The 22831-nt window shown below is 38.0% G+C and overlaps 1 protein-coding gene across 1 annotated transcript in view; it reads left to right on the top strand.

The window, feature by feature from the left end:
• side-VIII (sidestep VIII) overlaps positions 1 to 22831 on the top strand; it is a 961237-nt gene that overhangs the window by 628047 nt on the left and 310359 nt on the right. The window contains exon 4 of the mRNA XM_065223526.1: positions 16655 to 16768. Coding sequence (XP_065079598.1) covers positions 16655 to 16768 — 114 coding nt within the window. The remainder of the gene's footprint in view (positions 1 to 16654; positions 16769 to 22831) is intronic.

Here is a 22831-nt window from a genome sequence, read left to right as displayed (position 1 = left end):
AAACATTACCGCCATCTGTTGAATACACTGTGGTGGGTAGTACGCTGAACAGATGGTGGTAGTGTGTAAACGTCAAACGCAAGGGAATTGACTATGCGCGCCACAGGTGGCAGTACTACCAACTGAGCTACTTTTAAATTGACCGTTAAATGCTTGCGCGATTAACAATTTGTGAGTGTTATGTCTGTTTGTCTGTGTTAGCATCTTCAACCATGTAAAACTTTTCATTGTTGTGTAGGTGCGTACCATGTGCAGTCTGTGTATTGTTATTCAGCCTAAGGCTGAAAGCCTCCTTAATAAAGCTAAATAATAATAATAATGTATTGTTATTGGTGTCAGCTTTAGCCTCATATACAGTGATGCCACATATAAAGATTTATGTGTAACCATACAGATTTTTTTCAATATTTTGATACAGATATCTGTATATAGGGTTAACTACCCCATTTCCGGCCTATTAAGCATATCCCGCACTTAGTCTTTCTTAATCTAGTTCAGTTTAGCACCAAACGGAATGTTATTATTACTGATGGCTTTCAAATTTATTTACCTTTCCGTAAGTACCATAAGATTTGAAAACGAGAAACCAATCGATGAGATATTGTCAAAAGTCTAACACTGCTTCTTGACGAAAACTCGGCCTACGGATTCTAAACTCGGCCTAATGCATTGAAACGCAATTGAAACGCCAATGAATTCACTTCGGCCTATCGGATGAAGATAAAAATTGATTCGGTCGGAGCGCTTCTTTTGTTTTTTGGAATAATGGGTGCAAACCTTCATACCACGCGTTCTCATTGACTTCGTTCGGTAGCTTATTAACTAAAGTATCGTACCAAACGCATAATTGACTTGTTAACTCTGAAATCATGGATTTATTTTGAAGTTTTCTTCTCGATAGGCCCAAAATGGGCGATTAGGCCGAAGTAGTTCTCTACCCTACAGATTACAGGTTTTTGAAAAATACACAGCACCATGCCGAAATCGAAAGGATTTTGAAAATAACGTACTTTTGTTCCATGTGATTACAATTTTTAATAAAAGAATAGTTATTAATAACTTCTATGTAACAAAGATGACTCACGGTGGTTCATAATCATCGAATTTATAAATTAAATTTAAAAATAAGACCGTTCGATTTTGGCAACACCAAATTTTCGGGCTTGTTGCTAAACTACAGATTTTTTTACAGATTTTTTGCGATGAAGATACAGATTGAAAATCAATAAAATGTGACATCACTGCTCATATAAAGGCTAACCGATGCGCATGGTGTCGAACATTCGTTGCTAGACCGTCAAGCAGTATAGTTTGTTCGTTCGTTCGCTTCGCTATCGAGTTTTTTCTAGTTCGTTTTATTGCTTCGTTCGCGTCGTGGAAGTGCCGTCATCGACAGGCGCATTGGCAAGCAGGGTGGCCAGACCTACCGATTTTCGGGGTGCCTACCGATTCACAGACGAAAGGTTAAAAACTTCCGATTTTTTACTTTTCCTACCGAGAATCACAGAATTTTAGATTATATTTAGAAAAAATTTATTTCGACAGGTTTAAAGCAGAAGAACTGAAAGACACAAAAGTTTCAAGTATCGGGAAAGCCTTCGTAAGTCGACCTACCGATAACTACCGATAAAAGTTTTGAGAAGCTACCAATAATGAAAAAAATAATCTGGCCACTCTGTTGGCAAGTCTAATTGCACTTGCCAATAAACAAAGCATGGTACGCAAGCGTACTACTGCTCCTGCATCGGATCAACCTGGTCTATACAAGGTGTGGAATTGTAGGCCTGAATGTATTGGTGCACTTCGTTTTTCACTCGGCTTTCATTCCGCTTCGCACGATTCGTTTCTTTCGTTCTCTCAATCACCCTTGTAGTGACGTCATAGCGTTTGTTTCGATCGGAGCTTGCATACACAGAAGAAAAAAAGTTGTTGAATATTACATCCAAACTGCTGCAACCAGGTCAATCCATCGGTTGTGTAATATAACGTTGTACGATTTACTTTGATTTTGCGAACAAAATTACATCCATTGATGTAATATTGTATCTGCTTTTTGCTATTACACAAGGGGTTGGTCACTCTACACAGTGTGCCAAAATCAAACTTGGGCACACCCGGGTGCAATCATTGGCATTGTTTGGCACCCATGGTTACAATTTTTATGATCTTTAAAGTTACTGGCAACACTTAACTTTTTCTGCACCTGTGCAGTGTGCATGTGTCAAAATTTTTTATTGATGTTGCCACTCCTAGTCAAATTATTTTCAAAACAACCGTGAATCTCCACCAAGTCTCGCCATGGATTCTCAAAATCGTTACACCCGTGATGGAAGTCGCATCCCCATTTCCTCCCAGACGAAGAACAGCTAACAGCGGTATCTTGACCTGACCAAGGTTTCCGGCCATGGCTACACAAACTAGCGATGCAGCTCTCACGGCTGTGCTGTGGCTGCTTCCAATGCTGCTGCTGGTCCGTCATTTAGAGGAGACGGACCAGCAGAAGGAACAGCAGCAGCAGCATTGGAAGCAGCCGCAACCGTGGGAGCTGCATCGCTAATCCGTGGCCGACGCTGGAAATCTTGGGCCGGTCACGACAAGCGACAACTATAGAGATTGCTGACGTTTATCGTACGCACACTACGTCACGTATACGTATACGTAAAATGTTTTCATCGGAAAAAAAAACTACATAGCGAAAAATTTTCCCGATGAAAACAAATCACTGACACAATCATACTTTAGCAATCTCTATACCATCCGACCATTCGAACTGCTCCAATACATCCATGGCGGTGGCTGCTTCACCAACTATTCCATCGTCCTTCATATAATGTTGGAGGACCGTCTTGGCAAAATCTCAAATAGTTCAACAAATTATTTTTATTCTCCTGCATTTTTGCACTTCCAACTAACATCTTCATAATGAACGGGAGTTTTGTGCATTTGTGATCGATCGCGCTGTGGTTGCACTTCATGATGGCGTTCACCGCCAGGCTACGCTCGGGAACTTTCCAATTTCAGCGGGAACATTCGCACTTGCGACGGGTGGCAGTCCTTGGTGGTGAATGCAGTCAGCAGCAGATCCTCGGACGGCATACGGGTGGGGTATTGAAGAAGTGGAGAATGATTTTTGCTGACCTGGGAAGCGATTGTTCTTGGAGGCGCTGTAGACCTTTAAGCTGATCGAATTGTCCGGCAGGGTGACAAGTATTTCTGCTTGGAAAATTGGCTGGTCCGTTTTGGGTCAGCGGTACGTCCTTCATCAGTCCGACGTGTGTTCCGGCCGGTGTTGGATTCCAGTTTTCCGACAGATGAAACTCGGGCGGTGAAAAATTCGGTGCTAATCCGTTTCCTCCGCCGGCTCCCAGAAGGGTTGGTTGACTAATGATTGACGTTCGTTGTGTGGGCTCGGCCTTCCGCGGATCGTGTAGCAACGGAGCTCGTCCGTTACAGGCATCCTTGGAGACGGATGCATCCAGTGTGTAGTCCCAACTGTAGTCCGTGTCGTTTTTGGTACATTGAAAAACTAAACAAAAACAAGAGCTGTTAAAATACCGGGTTGCCAAACAAGGCATTATTCACAAGCAATCAAAAGTCAGTTCAATGACTTCTTTGCACTGCCGGTACAGCTGCGGCACACTGAGGTACACTGAGAAAAAACTTGGCGCAAAAAAAGTGTGTAGAGTGACCACCTCTTGCTATTACATCATTATTTCATACATCAGCTTGAATTACATTGATAGATATAACATTTTTTTTTTGCTGTGTAGGAAAATTAATATGGATTCATTCAAAGTGTTTTTTATGTTACTTCATACGCGAAGTTAACGATTTTCAGAGTTGGTTGGAAATGCTAACATGAAGCTTTAGTGTGATGATTTATTAGCTAGAGAATGATCTTTAGAAGAATGTAGGTGGATAGTTCCGTTAGAGTACGGCAGTATGAAAATTGAATAGAAGTTGAAAATGAGCGAAGGGCCATTAAAGCGACAGTTTTTCAAGATGACGCACATTTTTGCCTAGCCCGTACGATGTACGCGGGGACTTGAAGTATGTCTCCAAGTCTACAGGCAAAAAATGTGCGTCCATCTTTTGCTCATAAACTGACTGCGGCTGTGGAATAGTTCTAGCGACGTTTTAATCACTGCCTAAAGCCCCACGTTGCGAGAGCATTTCCAGTCGATGGTGTGTTATAATGCAGTTCTTCTTTACCCAACTATTGTGTTGCTCCTCTCGTCATGACCAACGTGATCATCTCAGAGAGAAAGCAGTAGGGTGGTTGTTGCGTGCTGTACCATCATCAGCATTGTTGACGGCTACTCCCGCCTTGAGTTGTTACATTCAAAGTGTTTTTTATGTTACTTCATACGCGAAGTTAACGATTTTCAGAGTTGGTTGGAAATGCTAACATGAAGCTTTAGTGTGATGATTTATTATTGATTCTCTAGCTTCTCTAGCGAGGTCTGCCGTCGTACGAAGCGGCTACCGAAGCGGCTACCGAAGCGGCTCGGATTGAAACCAGAGGCAGTCCACCCAATGGATCGACGGCCTATGCCCAATACCAACTATCGTGACTGTTTCTGGACCACCTCACGAAGGGCTCCACCACCATTGCTGCGCTCAAGAGCAACATACGTGACCTGTTTCAGGTCATTATCGACTGGGAATACTACAAGCCGCAACACCGTGATGTGACCCAATGCACAAGTTGCCTCTCCTTCGGCCATGGCACGAAGAACTGTCATATGAAACCACGCTACGACAAGTGTGCTATGGCCCACTCGACGGCGACCTGTGCTCAAGCTGAGGACACCGACCCGAAGTGCGTGAATTGCGGCGGAACTCACTGTGCCACTACTCTGGACTGCCTACTCTAAATCAAAATTGGAAAAAAAAATGAATCACACAGCTAAAAAGAATAGTGTATATTTCCGTTACTAAGATGCACATAGATGGAGCGTCATATATCATACAAGTTTAGATTATAGATCGTGTAAATTTATGAGAAATGGAAAGTGAAAGGGAAGTTTACATGTATGAATGTTTGCATGCATGGATGTTTACATCGCCAGTAAAATTCAGAATTTTTTGGTGTGCACGCGCATTTAACTGAAAATTTCTGGTGGAAAGTTCGCTACACTGTGGTGAATGTAGAAGCAAGGTTAATTCATTTTTCTGGTGCATAATTTGCATCGTTCTGATGAATGAAAGCGTCATTGAAAATTCATGGTAGAAAATTTGCAGCATTCTGGTGCATGAAGAGGCAAAGCCTGAAAATTGCACCACAAAGGTGCATGGTGCAACAAATTTCACTGCCAATTTTTGGTGCACCGTTCTGGTGAATGGAGGAGCATATTTTATTGAAAATTTCTGGTGCAAAATTTGCATCACTCTGATAAATGAAATGAACAGAAAATTTCTGGTGGAAAACTAGCACTGGTCTGAAAAATGAAGGCACGCGCTTAATTTAAAATAAAGCTTTACTGCAAATTTCTGGTGAAAAATCTGCACCGTTCTGGTGATCGGATGCGAAAGCTTTTTGGAAATTTTTTGTTCTTAAATGTGCATCCTTCTGCTGAATAGAGAAACAAACCTTAATAATAATTTCTGGTGTAAAATTTGCAACTGCACGCAGAAAGAAACATAGTTCATTCAAATAAAGCACGATTCATTTCAAACAAAATTTTGGATAGAATATAGATCAATAAAATCCATAGAGGAATCCAATAAAAATATAGAATTGAAATAATACTACCAGCTTTATTGAATTAAACATCGATTTTTATTGATTCAAAAAAAATGTTTACTTGAAACAACCTGAATTTTTTTTTAAAGCAACGAATAATTTTAGTTGTAACGAATCATATCTTTGTATTGCATCAAAATAATATATATTTAAATCAATAAATCAATAGAAATCAGGTTTTTAGAAAATTGCCTACAATGAGCTGTCTCGCATAAAAAGCATTCGTTCGATTCGGAACCAAATTCAATTTTATCTTACGAATATGGAAACGTTAACGAACAAATGCAATGCATGAAAACAGTAAACCGAAGTAAAACAACAGATCAACAGGCATAACAGTTAGAAATAACCTTAATCGTTGACTATATAACACAATGTGCCCTAACTTAAAACCAGAGCATCAGACATTAATATTGAATAATACATTCAATACTCACGATACTCAGTTTCTGATTGCTATGCCCGTCTATCTTAAATATTTGAAGCAAGAATTTTATTTACATTAGATTAAATCAATCTTTCAATCTGAATCTTCTACAATTAATCATCCATAACAAGTATACTTCTAGGTAATGGGTCGTACATATTTAAAAAATTGCAGTGTCTCCAATATATGTGTGAATCTACAATATGTAGGTTAATTTTGTTGGAATTTAGATACACAAAATTTTGTAATGCAACTATCTTATCCGATAATTTTAATTCAAAGGATTGGAGATGATCATCAAAAGCAATTATTTCAAATTTTTTAGCAAAAATTACAACACTTCTGTCTTGCATTAGTATTCCATCTAAAAGGTAAAAAACGTTGATTATTTCTTGCTGCTGATCATGAAAATAGCATCCTCTTGAGTACAATACACCTTCTTTAGTAAATTTTGATACATATGACATGGTTTTCATGATTTCAACACTTTGATTGGAGATTGCTATGCATTTTAATAACAAGTTTTTATAAGTTGAAGAAATAAGGGTTTCATAGATTTGATCGTCATTTACACTAAATCTTGGACTATAAAATGATCTGTTTAAAATATTCAAGGCAAACTTAAAATTAGATTTAATTGCCAATGAGTAGCATATATTTCTGTTGTTGTTGTTAGTCCTACTATAAAGTTTCGGCTCTCTATGCTTTCCTTCAAATCTCATGGACCAGTTCAATCGCAGTGCTCCAGATTTTCTGATAATGATTTTCTATGATGGTATTCAACAACATCGCTCAGTTTATAAAGTAAGTAATGTGGAATTTCTCTTTGCAATACTATATACAGAATTTTCACTAAAGATATGAAGTATTTCCATACTGGATCTTGATTAGGAATTTGACTGCCGATTATTAACGCAAGAAACGTGCATAACGTTTTTGCCTCACTTGCTGTCATTTTTATATCCTTATTTTTTATTCTGAACTCGCTTATATCGTTAGGAATATTACTTGAATGAAGATCACCGAAAACAAACAAGTTTTTTTCTGTGGTTAAGTTCATGTACATTGAAAAACTGCTTCGTATAAATAAAATAATGCAAACTGTGCTGTAAACCGTATATAAGTACACCTTCTAGAACATCGTGCATAATATCGCAAACAAAATTATCTGTGGCATGGAACGATGGTATACGGTTGAAAATGCATCGTGATTTAATGCCAATATTTGATACATTGTTTTCGGAAACGTCTGCTTCATATTGTGCAATAGTCCTCAACATATCAAAATGTTCTTTACAATCTTTTTCAGTCTGTATTCTGGATCTTTTACAAAGCCTACAAAAATAGTTTGCCCGAAAACACTCAACAAAACCAGTTATTCCGTTTAATGCCAAATTATCACCTACTTTTATAAACCCTACTACGAAAGTTTTTTTTAATGCTTGCCCTTGGAAAGTAATTACTAGTCCTTCGGTCTCTAAATCTACTAAGGTATCTATCAGCTTACAGAAAACTTTTTCATTGTCAAAACTTTTCCGATCGCAGGTTTTGACAAATCCTGCAGTTAGGATATTACATAGGTGCGATAATAGGTATGGCGGTATACATGGTATATTGTAATATATTCCGCAAACAGACGTCAATGGAGCGTGATTTGAAACAGTATCACTTGTGTTGAAATCATCAAAATAAACGTTTATAGGTACTACTAGTTGGTCCACAAATTCTGCAGTTTTGTCTTTCCACACTGTACCATCTACAAGAGAACGTATTATGCCGTCTGTAGATGGATGCAGATTATCCAGTACAGCTTGCATCATACCTTGTACCTCCAGGTACTTCCTTAATTGAAATTTTATTGGCATAAGCACTCCACGTACATGATCTTCAACCTGAATCAAAACATTGAAAAAATATTACAATAATTGGGTTATTTTTCATAAATCATATTAGCTTAACTTAGCTTAGCTTACCATCTGTTGTGTATTATTTGATACTCCAGGTCTAAGCTCATTGCTAATTGTGAAAATTTCTGGGTCTTCAAACAAATCATTTACTTTGAGCTGTTGGATACATTTGTACTCTGACTCCTGATCGAACACAGAGAGCAACTCTAAAAGAGTAAGCTTAAGATCATCGGTAACTTGACCTGCATTTGACAAAAGATGAATCGCTTGGCCGATAGGCTGCAAAATATGAGACTTTACATCTTGTTGTATTTGAAATGCTATTTTTCGAGGTAATGTGTCTGCACTAAGCCACTTTAACGTGAAGTTTAAACCCATGGCTTTAATTCCTTTTGACAAAGTATCTATATCTATAGTCTGCGGTTTTTTCACATTGACATTTCCATATGAACACTCGGCTTCATCCGCTAAGTCTGTTGATTTCGATTTTTCCTCTATGATATGATTATATGAACATTTGCCTTCATCTCTTGTTGAATTTAGATGCTGCTCTATATTACATTCTGCCTCGATGTGACTTGCATCATTTCCCTCTGTTCTCTGTGAAATTTCTCTATTGTCATCTAAAATACAGTACGTCGTAAAATGTTTGTTGAAGTGACGCCGAAACATGGCACACGTGCTGAAAGCTCGGTCACAGTAGTTGAAATTACATTTGTAAACTATTAATCCAGCATGCATCCGGCGTAAATGCCAACATAATGCATCATGTGAAGATGCAGTCCAATGACAATTTTTTTCTATGCACGAAATCATTATTGATCGTTCTCTAGTTTTAGAAAAGTACTTAGACGTGCAATTTTTGATGCGTAATAATCAGTGCCAATATCAAAGCCATACAAACAATGGTTGATAATATTCCACGGGCCTGCTGCTTCGCGTGGAAAGGCCAATCCATAGACCTTGAAGATCTTGAAACATATATCCAATGCTTACAGGAACGTTCTGAATCGGTAGTACGTACCTCCATGGTATACCAAAAATTCTTCAAGATGAGTCATGTCACATCCAACTGCAATTAGCAAGGGTGTAGCCTTCAAGCCTTTCTGATCATAACGGTGCGATAATCTTCTGAGATCTGACTCGAGCTCACTGAGGTATTTCACGTTCATCAAATATGCATCACGACTCTCTGCAAGCGACGGCTTCCACCGATGCAATTCTTTTTTTCAGGAATATCACAGAGCTTGGCGTCAAATTAATAAGTAATCCAAAGGTCAAACAGTCCCGACAATCTGCAACAGAAAAGCACAAACATCAATTAATAAAGATTTTTGTATGTTTAAAAAAACAGTCACAATTGGCTGGTTGAGACACCTATTTCCAATTTGATATTTAACATATATGTAAAATGCTTAGCAACCTATTCGGCCTATATTACCAACCATACGTCAATAACTTGAGCACATAGCCGTTTCTTCTTGTGTTAGATGCTGGATAAAAGCTTCTTTTAAAATTCTTTTTATCGATCTGTGTGCTGAAACTACCTGAGAATGTTTTTACATGGCCATGGATACAACGAGAATCTGTCAATGTTACTTAGGACCTAATGGAATGTTCAGCTTGATTTTATAGTTCAAAAGTCTCGATGAACATTTCAAAATGTTCTATCTGCTTTGATCGATTCTCTTCACGGTAACCACAAAATACCCAACAATGACTACAAAGTAAGCATTTTCGAGGGAGACTAGGACTACCCATTAAATGAGTAAAAATATTACACATTTATGAGTATTGGTTATTCAAAAATGAATACTTACTACTTGTTTTTATAGTTGTAATTACTCATAAATGGGTAAAATTTTGCTCATTTAATGGGTAGTCCCAGTTTCCCTCGAAATGCTTACTTTGTAGTCATTATTGGGTATTTTGCGGTTACCGTGTTAATCGTCTTTCTCTATTCAAGCTGAACATTGCATTAGGTCTTAAGTAACATTGACAGATTCTCTTCGTCGACTTTCTCTTTGTATCCCCACTGCTATGTAAAGACAGGTAAAGACATTCCCAGGTATGTTCAGCACAAAGTTAGATAAAAAAGCTTCTATCTAGCATATAATATTACAAATACAAAACGTTCATGACATTCCCAGGTATTTTTGGCACACAGATAGATAAAAGAAGCTTTTATCTGGCATCTATTATGACAAAAACAACAAGAAACGGTTATGTGCTCAAGTTATTAACGCAAGAAAAAGTCGACGAAGAGAATCGATCAGTATTACTTAGTACTTAATGCAATATTCAGCTTGATTACCTTGCGTGAGTGACGTTAAGTTCTGATATATTATTAAGTTTTGTTTTTGTTTACCTAAGGAACTTAGACTCTTTGAAATTTCCTCTTTAATTAATACCTACTGAATTCTTACCTTCCGTAATATCGTTCCGTTTGTGCCAAGTATGACATGAGAACTCTGCCATCAATATCTGCAACATCTGCTTCGAAAGCTGAGTGTATTTTATTGCGGAAATCGGGCCAATTCTTGAACAGCAGTTCTTCTTTTCCAGAGTACTTGCAGCGGAAATCAATCTGCACTAAGATATACCCTTGTGGATTACGAAGTACGGGATATTCTGACAGGTTGCTGGAGATAGTACGATCAGTATGCTGTGCGAGTTGATGTAAACGTACAAAACTAGTCGATTTCTATTTGAATTTCAGCTCTTCCCATTGATCTTCGTGGTGGCGCAACCAGAATTTTGTCTCTTGAAATTCGGCTTCTATAATTTTATTGCAAATAGTTATTACGTGCACAAAAAACATTAATTTTGAAATACGTACCGACATCTGGACTGATCAAGATTGAATTATCAGGATTTTCCGACGCCGACCCAGATATTTGCTTTGAGTTTTCCTTATCCGCTTTCGGTGTAGCAATCGGCTTATAATTCACGTTGCGATCGTATAAACAACCCCTAGGATATTTTCCCAGCCGTACGCGTTTTCCCCTCGAATCCACAGTAAACGTGGGTTGATACCAAGCGAACTTTAAGAAATATTCGAACATAACGTAAAACATTGATTAATTTATGGTATGTGATTAATTCAATACAGACAACTCTCCCTAACTAGATGTGCAAGGGACCATCGAGTAGTAGAGGTAAATTTAACATATATTATCTATTTCTTTGGTAACAAAACGCATTGAAAACGACGCAGAAATCGTTGCCGTAGGAATTCGTATGGCGACGATTTCTGTGTTGTTTTGTTATTAAAGAATCAGAAAATATCTTTATGAAATCTTTTCAGAGTAGCCTGGTTTTCCAAAACATAGGAAAATTTAGCTGCAAATAATTTCTAATAATTTATTTAACTTACTTTATCCTCCGTTGGGAACAGTTTCGACAGTTCCTCAGAACGATACAGTAACTCTTCGTGAGTTAGTTTTCCAAAGCGGTCTTTATATTCATCTACTACTATATGCGTAATTGCTTTCCTGCAGTCTTTGGAAAGATAGCGCTTCTCATTGTACGACTTGATTATGTTGTTTCCCTTATCAGATCGACTGATTAGTAATCGAGCCGTGAAAGCCACTCGCGTTGCCGCTGTAGATGACAATGATGCATTAGATGATGGTGCAGCTTCTGATGAAGATGATGCTTCAGTTAAAGCAGCGGTTTTGTTATGCAGCGATTGCAGAGGTTCTGTTATGAGAGGTAGACCCTAAGTACGGTACTGTAGAATTAAAATTTGACAAATAACATATAAATAGACAACATACCAGATTTTTACGCCACTTGTTCAGGCCGTGGATGCATTTGGTTCGATCAGATAAATATGGAGAGAATAGTAAGGCTTCTATTTCATGCCTTTGTATTATTCTCAACGTATCTATTGAATATCCATTTTCTGAAATGAATTGAAAATCTTTTAGAAAATGATAGTATTAAAACATATATAGATAATGTCATTATCAGTTTAATAATAATTCGGGTATAATGTGTGATTGAAGAGTACATGGTTTTATAAGCAATCGCGCTAGTCACTGATTACTTGTGAATAAAAACTAAATCTCGCCAACTACCACCACAACCAGCTTGATTCCTTTTCTATTTGGTATTCCGTAATAAACCAGTGATCAACGAACTGATCGTTTACAAAAGCATTTGCACGTAATTAGAAGGTAAACAAATAACGAGAGAGCATTTTATACTTACCCACGAAAAAGTGGATGCTTTCATCCGACATGCCAAAAGATTGTAACAGTTGGTAAAGTTTAAACTGCTCATCAGTTAGCATGTCATATTTGACTTCCTATTCCTCCTCCTCAATAATATCATCAGTATTCATTTTAAAAAAATCAAATGAAGATCGCTTTTAAAATTCTGAAATATAAAATATAGATCACCAAATTCTAAAATTTTAATAAATTTGTAGACAAGTCATATGCTAATATTTTAGAGTGAATTTTGATTTGCTCATATTTATTTTGTAAACAAACTCGTAAATCCTACTATTTATATGTACTTCCGTCCTCCGTCAATACTAATTAATAACCTCTTAAGTATAGTCGAATCTTTTTTTTTTACTTACCGCACCAATCAGTCGTATGGTATTCGATCCGGTTTACCTATCCGGTGTCTACTGGTATTTGTTCACGTCCCGCTGAAATTTTAATTAAATTACTTAAGTTGATAATAATTTTAAAGAATCTGCACAATTTGTAAAATAATAGCTTACATTTTAAGAGCAAATTACGGAGTCAAAGGCAAGAGGATCTTCCTTCCGTTTATCAAACGATGCCGATGCAGACTGACAGTTTGGAACAAGCACTTAAAAAAATATTCAGTTGAAACAATCAAAATAACCATTTCGATTGAAAAAAATATAATTGTTTCAAACCAAATATCGTTTATTTAAATCAATCGCATTAATGATGCAATTCAATCAAATTTCTATATTTGTTGTGAATGGAGCGCTCTATTAATTTAAAACTTTTTTATGAACAGAAACAAACCAAGACAGTGTATTAAAAAACAACAAAATATTTTGTTGATTCACTACAGAGCGTTTTTTCTGCGTGTGGTGTAAATCATCAGAAGATTGGAAGGAAGCGCTTTACTGAAAATTTATGATGAAAAATCTGGTGGAAAACCTGCAACATTCTCATGATAGAAGAAGCAAGCTATATTGAAAATGTCTGATGGAAAATGGAAAAAGGAATTATGCTCCAATCAGAAGATTGGAGAAGCAATTTTTATTGAACATTAACGGTGGAATATTTGCATCGTTCTGATCAATGTATGGTTGTTCTGGAGTAAAATTGTATGGGGGCAAGTTTGTATTAAAAATTTCTGGTGTAAGATTTGCAACAATATGCTGCATGGAGAGGCAAGCTGAATTGAAAATTCCTGGTGTAAAAAAGGCACAGTTCTGGTGAATGGAGGGGCAAGGTTTATTGAACATTTCTGGTAGAAAAACTACTACGTTTTGGTGAATGGGCGGGCAACTTAAACTTGACTTCCGAGAAGAACCTCAAGGGTATTGAATTCTGATGACAGTTCTAAAAGAAAAGATTTTCGGGGATGATTCCATGAAATCTAGTTAATTTCTAGTTATCCTGCAGATAGTTCGAAGTAATATCGAAAGAATACCGAGAGAATCAAATTTTGAATGAAATTCCAAAGGGATGTTGAGAAAATTTTCAAAGGGATTCCGAGGGATTTCAAGCTCCTTTGGTTTGTTTTTTCCGTCGATCTTGTTTTCCGTGCTGAGCACCAATGCTACCGACGTGCCAGGAAGGCAGTTTCCACACCTGGACCCTACCTATCGACCCATCAACTCATGAACCGGGGACCAACGGCTTTACTTCCCATCCGAAGGAAGGCGTGATCAGAGATGTTATGCCTTAGAACATCCCGTCGGCGCCGACTGGGATTGAACCCAGGCCTGCTGGGGTGAGGAATTTCAAGCTCATTACGGGACGAATTTCTGGAGAATGCAGACGAAATTCTTCTGAAACTTTAGGGGAATTTCAGTTCCAAGGTGTTGTGTGAAAAAAAAAAGTTCTAAAATATTCCGAGAAGAACATCAAGGATATTTAATTCTTATGACGTTTCTAAAATATTTGTTGGGAGATTTCTAAAAAAATTCTACGGATAATTTCTAGTGCATCTTGCAGATAGTTCCAAAATAATTTCAAATAGAATACCGAGAAAATCAAATTTTGAGAGAAATCCCAAAGGAATTTTAAGCAAAATTTCAAGCGAATTCCAAGAATAATTTCTATCTCATACAGTTCCAAGATGTTCTGAGAAGAAATCATAAAGAGTTCTTAATATAATTCCAGTGGACTTCTAAGAAGAATTTCAAAAGAGCTCTTAGGAAAGTTCTAAAAAAAAATCCGAGAAGAACCTCAAGGATATTGAATTCTGATGACAGTTCCAAAGGATTTCTGGGGAGTATTCCAAGACAATTCTACGTACAATTTCTAGTGAATCCTGCAAATAGTTCCAAGATAATTCCGAAAAGGATACCGAGAAAATTGAATTTTGAGTGAAATTCCAAATTTTTGAGGATAATTTCAAGGGAAAACCGATAATTCTGGCTCATTCCAGGAATAATTTTTTTGCGGAAATTCTTCTGAAACTCTAAGGGAATTTCAGTTCCAAGGTGTTCTGAGTAAAAGTCAAGAAGAGTTCTAAAAATAATTCTAGAGGACTTCTGAGAAGAATGTCAAAAGGGCTCATAGAGTTCCAAAAAATTCGAAAAGAACCTCAAGGAATTCTGAGGATGGACTTTTTCGCAACTGTACAAAGTTTAAAGACAGCTTTTGGATTCCCTAATTCAAAAGTGGGTATTAGTTTGCCATTGAACCTTGCTCTATTGTTGTCTTACTAAAAAATTTCAAGTCATTTGTTACCTTGGTTAAAATGATACAGCTATTTATGTGCGTTGCAATAAATTCGGGTTTGTCCTTTACATCATCTTTAAAACATGTTGAATGTTCGGCATCATTATCTGTCACCCCCAACTGGCGGTACTTTGGGACGGTTCATCATCGACATCGCCGATGGGATTAAATTGCCAATTTGCATTGGCTGTCTGAAAGCAGGTTGCATTGAAGAAAATGAACCACCACCAGAGCAAAAAATAATTAAAATTAGTTAAATTAAGCCGTAGGGAAACAGTGGTGGGTGGACAACACCATCTCCCACGCACTTTGGAGTACTCCCCATCCCCAGATTAAATGAACCAAAAAAAATGCCCCTCCTTAACAAGATACCTGTGCACGCTAGTATTTCTAATGGAGTGAATGTCAGATGCTATTTCAGTCACATCTCTATGGTGGACAGACACTCGGGTTGGCCAAGAATTTCACCGGCCTCTGATAACCGCATCAATGCCACTCACCTTGCTATATTGTTGGATTGACAACATTGCCCACCGCAATGGACGAAAAACAAAACATACTCCTAGAATGTTTCGCCTCATCAAATATTTTCCCCATTTGTCTTCACTTCTGTGAACCAATTCCACTAAGTGACACTTGCCGACATTTTCGTAATGGCTCCAGCTTCTGTCACTTGAAAACTGCGCTGCACTGCAGTATAATAAATAACCACCAGCTTCCCAACCGATTGCAACTTAAGCCCACAACCACCCACGAGGCAGCACCCATCGACAACATGCCACATTAATAAACATGAAGATCCTCACCAAAGGACGACCTCCAAAGGATCCAAAAACTGCAGCGTCCCTGTCCTGTTCATATTTTGTAGAAAGTCATCTCAGCAAAATAAAAAAATATACCCAAAACGGAATGTGTCCCCGCACCGAGTGAACCGACGGGTCCCATCCTATTGGGACATGACCTAAGCTATCTCTCCCGGCCGCTATGCATCCTTCATCATCCGAGGAATGCGCGCCCTGAGCAAAAGCGAGGAACGGAATGCCAGCTGCCCGTCCACCCAGCAACGGTTGACATTTATTCGGGCGGGAATTATGTTCGCTCAGTTCGGGTTTTTGGCCATGTTTAAATACCGGAAACAAACACAAATAATTGTTTCCAGATCTCGGTGGGTGGGGGAGGGGGGGAACGATGAATCCAAGTCGTGGTCGCTACCAGCGTGCTTCTTCTGCTGTGTCACTGTAAGTTCCCGCTGTGGGCAGCAAAATGCACAAAAGAGTCACGCCGCCACCACTACTGGCTGGCTGGCTGGCTGGTTGGTGACATGATAAATGAACTTTTGTGCGATCTGGACCAGTCAGCAGTGGCGTGGTAATGGCGCAAATTCATGTCGTCGACAGCACTTAAAGTAATTTCGAAAGGGATTTAAAAGAACTTCATTTGGGGTGGTCGTTTTGAGTCAGAAATATATATATATATATATATATAGAAGCTGGATCATCTTCCCACATAGAATTAAATCATTTCACCGAAACGATGACAACACAGAATCTCAATCAAAAACCTTTGGAATATTCATAGCACTTCCCCATCGACCGGGGTAAACCAGTTTTCATCAATTTCTAACTTGTATCTATTTCGTTCTTCTTCTTATTCTCATCCTCAGTCCCACCGGAGAAGCTGCAAATCATAGATGCCAGCGGTCAGAGCATTCCGCACTACATCCTGGGGCCGTACAACGAAGGGTCCTCGGTGAACTTTACCTGCGTGGCGAGTGGCGGTAAGTGAAAATTTTCTCCAGAGTCCTTGAAAACTTTAGCCCCCTTCCTCGGCGTCGGTTGGGAAGGGACACGGAAGAATTGGAACCTGACTGATTAGAAGGAACTTTCGGTTGCTCCAAGAAAAGGTTCATCATTAGGTCCTCGTCGGTGTGACACAGAAACTTGAAGAGGTGGTGACAATTCAGGTGTGAAAGTTTCGACTGAAGAGGCCAAATAAATTGCTAGCTTGTGGGGGAAAGGGCAGTGGGAAAGTCATTGCTCTTAGTGTTTTGCTGGAGCGAATCGAAGGGCTTTCAAAAGTTCTATTGCTAACTATGTACCTACACAGAATTGGCAGCGCGGTGGAAGGGAGCGAGCAGTGTGGAAGGGAAGCACTTTTCATTTGGAGAGAAGAGCGACACCATTTGCCTGGCATGGTGTTCATTGTTTCAAGATTTCCTTTGTTTTCGCTGAAGGACGACGAGTCAGAATAGAGAAATTGTTGCTGCGAATGAGCACAGAACAGCACTTGTACGGGCGAATTCAGTTTTTATTCATGGATGACAAATCCTTGCTGCTGGATATCACTAGAAGATGAGCCCATTGCGAACTGCTGATTTTGGAACCCTTCATTTTGATCTCCACAAGCGATACATAGCAGCATGCTTTCTTGTAGCAAGAATTAATGTTCCCGCACCTCCCACACCTTGACGTATCAACGACGGATTTCAGCGACACCTCCCAGCGGACGATAACAAAACACAATCACGAACGACGAACTACGACAGCAAGCGAGCGACAACAACAAAGTGCTACAGAGTTCATTGCTTAATTGAAGCTCCCTCTCCTCTGAGCAATGCACTATGGGAAATCTCCATAGGTGGCCAAAAATATGGTCTTGCTTATTCTGCATTATTTGACAAGTTCTGCATTGGTGCCTACATTGATCATTAAGCATCATTTTGACATTCGGAAGTCTTCTGGGTTCTTCAAAATGTCCTGGAATTAAGATTTTGAAGATCTATAGACTCAATTGACGTTTGAAACGCACATTTCCAACGTTTATTCATAGAAACTAAGATCTTGAAGTTCTACCGGTTCAATATAGGCTTGAACAATGTCCTGAAAATCTTCATTTTCATTACATTGTTCAAGACTTTCCTTGATTCTGTAGAACTGCAAGATCTGAACTCCTCCAGAATGGTTTGGAAAGCTTTAAATATCTTATAGATACCATTTCATGATGTGCATGTTGTCAAGAGGCTCTTTTGAGCTTCGTGGACTCATACATATTTTCGGTACATTATTCAAGACTTATAAGAACTTCAAGATATTAGCTCCAGAATAGTTTGGAGAGTATTTAAAATCGTATTGATACCAATCCATAATGTGCATGTTATCAAGAGGCTCTCTTGAGCTTCACGAACTCGTACAGATTTTCATTACATTGTTCAAGACTTTCATTGAGTTTGTGTATGAGCCCATGAAGCTCAAGAGAACCTCTTAACAGTATGCACATCATGAAATGGTGCGAATAAGATATGTTATGCATTCCAAACCATTCTGAAGTTAAGATCTTGAAAATCTACAGGCTCAATGAAGTCTTGAACAATGTTTTGAAAACCTTTATGAGTCCATGAAGCTCAAAAGAGCCTCCTGGCAACATGCACATCATGGAATGGTACCATTCAGATATTTATTGCTCTCCAAAGTAGCCTAAAGTTAAGATCTACTAGATCTACAAGCTCAATGAAGTCTTGAACCAATCCCTAAACATCTTTGTGTTTTCGTGCAGCTCAAGATAGTCGCTTGATAACATGCACATTATTAAATGGTATCTATAAGATATTGAATGCTTTTCAAACCATTCTGGAGCTTAGATCTTGAAGTTCTATAGGTTCAATGAAGTCTTGAACAATGTCTTGAAAATCTGTATGCGTCCGTAAAGCTCAAGAGAGCCTCTTGACAATATGCACATAATCGATTTCTACCAATAACATATTCAATGCTCTCCAAACCATTATGGTGTTTAGATTTTGTAAATCTACAGGCTCATGAAGGCTCATGAGCAAAGTCCTGAAAATCTACATGAGTCCGTGAAGCTCCATAGAGTCTTTTGACAACATGCTCAACATCGAATTGTATAGTTGAAGATGCTAATTTCAAATAACCGACTAAAGTAGTAATTTTTATACGATAGATGAGGAGATGAAAGTATAGACTTGATAGTTCCGTTTGAGTACGGCAGTGTGAAAATTGTATATAGAGAGTAGAATCTCAATCAATCCCTCTTCAACGAGGGAGTTTGGTAAAGAGAGATGATCAAACCGATTTGTACCTTCCTAAAAAGTTGTCCTTGCTCGCTTTCTACTCTCTATGTACAATTGTCACACTGCCGTACTCTAACGGAACTATTAACTCTATACTTTCATCTCCTCATCTATCGTATAAAAATTACCACTATAGTCGTTTATTTTTTAATTAGCATCTTCAACTATGCAAATTGTTGACTTCATGCAGAAGTTATACAAAAACATAAGTTCAAAGGATCGAATTGTATTTATTTATTTTTTGACTTGTATTTTGTCACTTAAGACTTATGTCTTTCTTCTGTTAAATCGATTATTTAAAAGTAGAACATGCGCCACAAGCATATTACAAAATTAATTGATACGTAACACTAACTAAACAACACATCCTCTTTTAAATGCTGTTAACGAATTAACATTAGTTAGACCATTGAGTAAAGAATTCCAGTGAACTACACCTCGCACGAAAAATGAGCTCCCGTGCTTTGACGTGCGATGCCTTGGCAAAATATATTTACTGGTTTGAAATTTTCTAGTTGGTTTTATTCTCGACATACTATGCAAAAAATAGCAACAACGTAACTTGCCAAAGATGGTGTTGCAGGTGAGAAACACTAACATATCTACTTAAATCGAGCACATGAATTAAGAGTCACCTTAAATTTATTGAACGAACGTCAGCATCAGTTCTAAGAAGTGAATGCTTTCCAAACCATTTTAGAGTTGAGATCTTTTAGTTCTACAGGCTCAATGAAGTCTTCAACAATGTCCTGAAAATGTGAACGAGTCCGTGAAGCTTAAGAAAGCCTCTTGACAACATGCACTTCGTAGAATTGTATGAATATGATATTGGAGTTAAGAACTTGAATTTCTATAAACTCAATGAAAGTCTTTAACAATGTCATGAACCCATGAAGCTCAAGAGAGCCTTTAAACAACATGGAATAGTTCAGCGAATGTTTTTAATCAGATATTTAATGCTCTCCAAACCATTCTGGAGCTTGGATCTTTAAGATCTGCCGGCTGAATGTTGTCTTGTTCAATGTCCTGAAAATCTGTACGAGTCGGTGAAGCTCAAGAATGCGTCTTGACAACATGCACATCATGAAATGGTATCATTAAGATATTTAATGCTTTCCAAACCATTCTGGAGTTCAGATCTTGAAATTCTACAGACTCAATGAAAGTCTTGAACAATGCAATGAAAATCTGCATGAGTCCAGGAAGCTCAAGAGAGCCTTTTGAAAACATTCACATCATCAAGTTGTATCAATAGTATATATAATGCAATCCAAACCATTCTGAAATTTAAATCTAGCAGTTCCACAGGGTCAATAAAGTCTTGAACAATGTCTTGAAAATCTACATGAGTTTTTGAAGCTCAAAATAGCCTTTTGACAACCTGGATTTCATCTAATTGTATTCATAAGATATTCAATGCTTTCCAAACCATTCTGGAGTTGAGATATTGAAGATCTATAGCTTCAATGAAGTCTTGAACAATGTCCTGAAAATCAGCATTAGTACTTGAAGCTCAAGATAGCCTTTTGACAATATGCACATCATCAAGTTGTATCAATAGTATATATAATGCAATCCAAACCATTCTGGAATTTAGATCCTGTACTTTCACAGGCTCGATGAAGTCTTGAAAAATGTCTTGAAAGTCTGCATGAGTTTTTGAAGCTCAAAATAGCCTTCTGACAACCTGGATTTCATCTAATTGTATTAATAAGACATTCACTGCTTTTCAAACCATTCTGGAGTTCAGATCTTGAAATTCTACAGACTCAATGAAAGTCTTGAACAATGCAATGAAAATCTGCATGAGTCCAGGAAGCTCAAGAGAGCCTTTTGACAACATTCACATCATCAAGTTGTATCAATAGTATATATAATGCAATCCAAACCATTCTGGAATTTAGATCCTGCAGTTTCACAGGCTCATTGAAGTCTTGAACAATGTCTTGAAAATCCGCATGAGTTTGTGAAGCTCAAGATAGCTTTTTGACATCCTGGATTTCATCTAATTGTATGAAGAAGATATTCAATGCTTTCCAAACCATTCTGGAGTTGAGATATTGAAGATCTACAGCCTCAATGAAGTCTTGAACAATGTCCTGAAAATCAGCAATAGTCCTTGAAGCTCAAGAGAGCCTTTTGACAACATTCATATCATCACATTGTATCAATAGCATATATAATGCAATCAAAACCATTCTGGAATTTAGATCCTGCAGTTTCACAGGCTCATTGAAGTCTTGAACAATGTCTTGAAAATCCGCATGAGTTTGTGAAGCTCAAGATAGCTTTTTGACATCCTGGATTTCATCTAATTGTATGAAGAAGATATTCAATGCTTTCCAAACCATTCTGGAGTTGAGATATTGAAGATCTACAGCGACAATGAAATCTTGAACAATGTCCTGAAAATCAGCATTAGTACTTGAAGCTCAAGATAGCCTTTTCACAATATGCACATCATCGAATTGCAGCAATTATATATGTAATGCTTTCCAAACCATTCTGGAGTTGAGATCTTCAAGTTTTACAGCCTCAATGAAGTCTTGAACAATGTTCTGAAAATCTGCACGAGTTCGAGCAGCTCAAGATAGCCTTTTGACAATATGCACATCATCAAATTGCATCAATTAGATGATATTCAATACATTCCAAACCATTCTGGAGTTAAGCACATGAAGTTCTACAAACTCAATGAAAGTCTGGCACAATGCCTTGAAAACCGGCATGAGCTCGTGAAGCTCAAGGGGCCTCTGAATCCAGCTCAGTGACTGAGCTCTGTGGAACTCCAGTTTTTATGATAGTTGAGTAATATTGCCGTGTGAGAAAACAGAGAAAGCAATACAGTCACTGAGTTGTTTTGATGGGCCATGTAGCAAAGTACCTACATCTCCATATGTTTTTTCTTTGGATCTCAATTATAAATAAGCGCACTTTTAAGTGAAGAAATGTTGCTCCACGCAACATTACACATGAAAACATAATCCTACATGATTGGAGTTTCGAATCCCTATGAACAAAATTCTTAAATTTCAGGAATGTTCGGAGAGTTTCAGGAAAGTCTAGAACTATAGGGAAGTTTAAAAATCTCATAAGCTAAGTTTCGAGAACTTCAAGGTAGTTTGATAATATTCAGTAGAAAGTAGATGAAGAGAATTCCAGGACGGTCCATTAACTTCAAGAAAATTGCAGGAACTTTAGAGAAGTTTCAAGAACTTCATGGAAGTTCAGCAAGCTTCAGATTTGTTGAAAGATCTTGATGAATGACCAGAGAACTTCAGAACCCTTCTGAGAACTTCAGAGCAGTTCGATGAACATCGGATACATCGTGGAAACTTTAGAGAAGTTTTATGCACAAAGAAGAAAAAGTTCAGAAAACTTCAAAGGACGTTAAGAATCGTTGCGAGAACATCGAAGGATATCTAAGAGCTTCAGGGCAGTTCTAAGACCATCGTAAACATAAGGGAAGCTTTGAAAACTTAAAAAATTTGAACTTTATGGTAGTTCTATTTATTTTAGGATTTTTTTTTGAACAATTAAGTAGCTTTGAATGTTTTACTTAAGTCCCAAGAACGTCAGAGAAGATCCGAAAACTTCAAAACAGTTTCGAGAACGTCAAGATCGTCTGGAGAACTTCAGGGAAGTTAAATGACCTTATAGGGCCTCCCTTAGCTCAGTCGGTAAAGGCGCAGCTACAAAGCAAGACCATGCTGGAGGTGGCTGGGTTCAATTCCCGGTCCGGTCTAGGAATTT

The sequence above is a fragment of the Ochlerotatus camptorhynchus genome, unplaced genomic scaffold (genome assembly GCF_037179485.1).
Source record: "Ochlerotatus camptorhynchus isolate MF236.1 unplaced genomic scaffold, CSIRO-AGI_Acam_v1.1 ptg000193l, whole genome shotgun sequence".
Lineage (NCBI taxonomy): Eukaryota > Metazoa > Arthropoda > Insecta > Diptera > Culicidae > Ochlerotatus > Ochlerotatus camptorhynchus.
The sequence above is the reverse complement of the archived record's forward strand: the minus strand, read 5'-3'. Positions and strand labels throughout refer to the sequence as shown.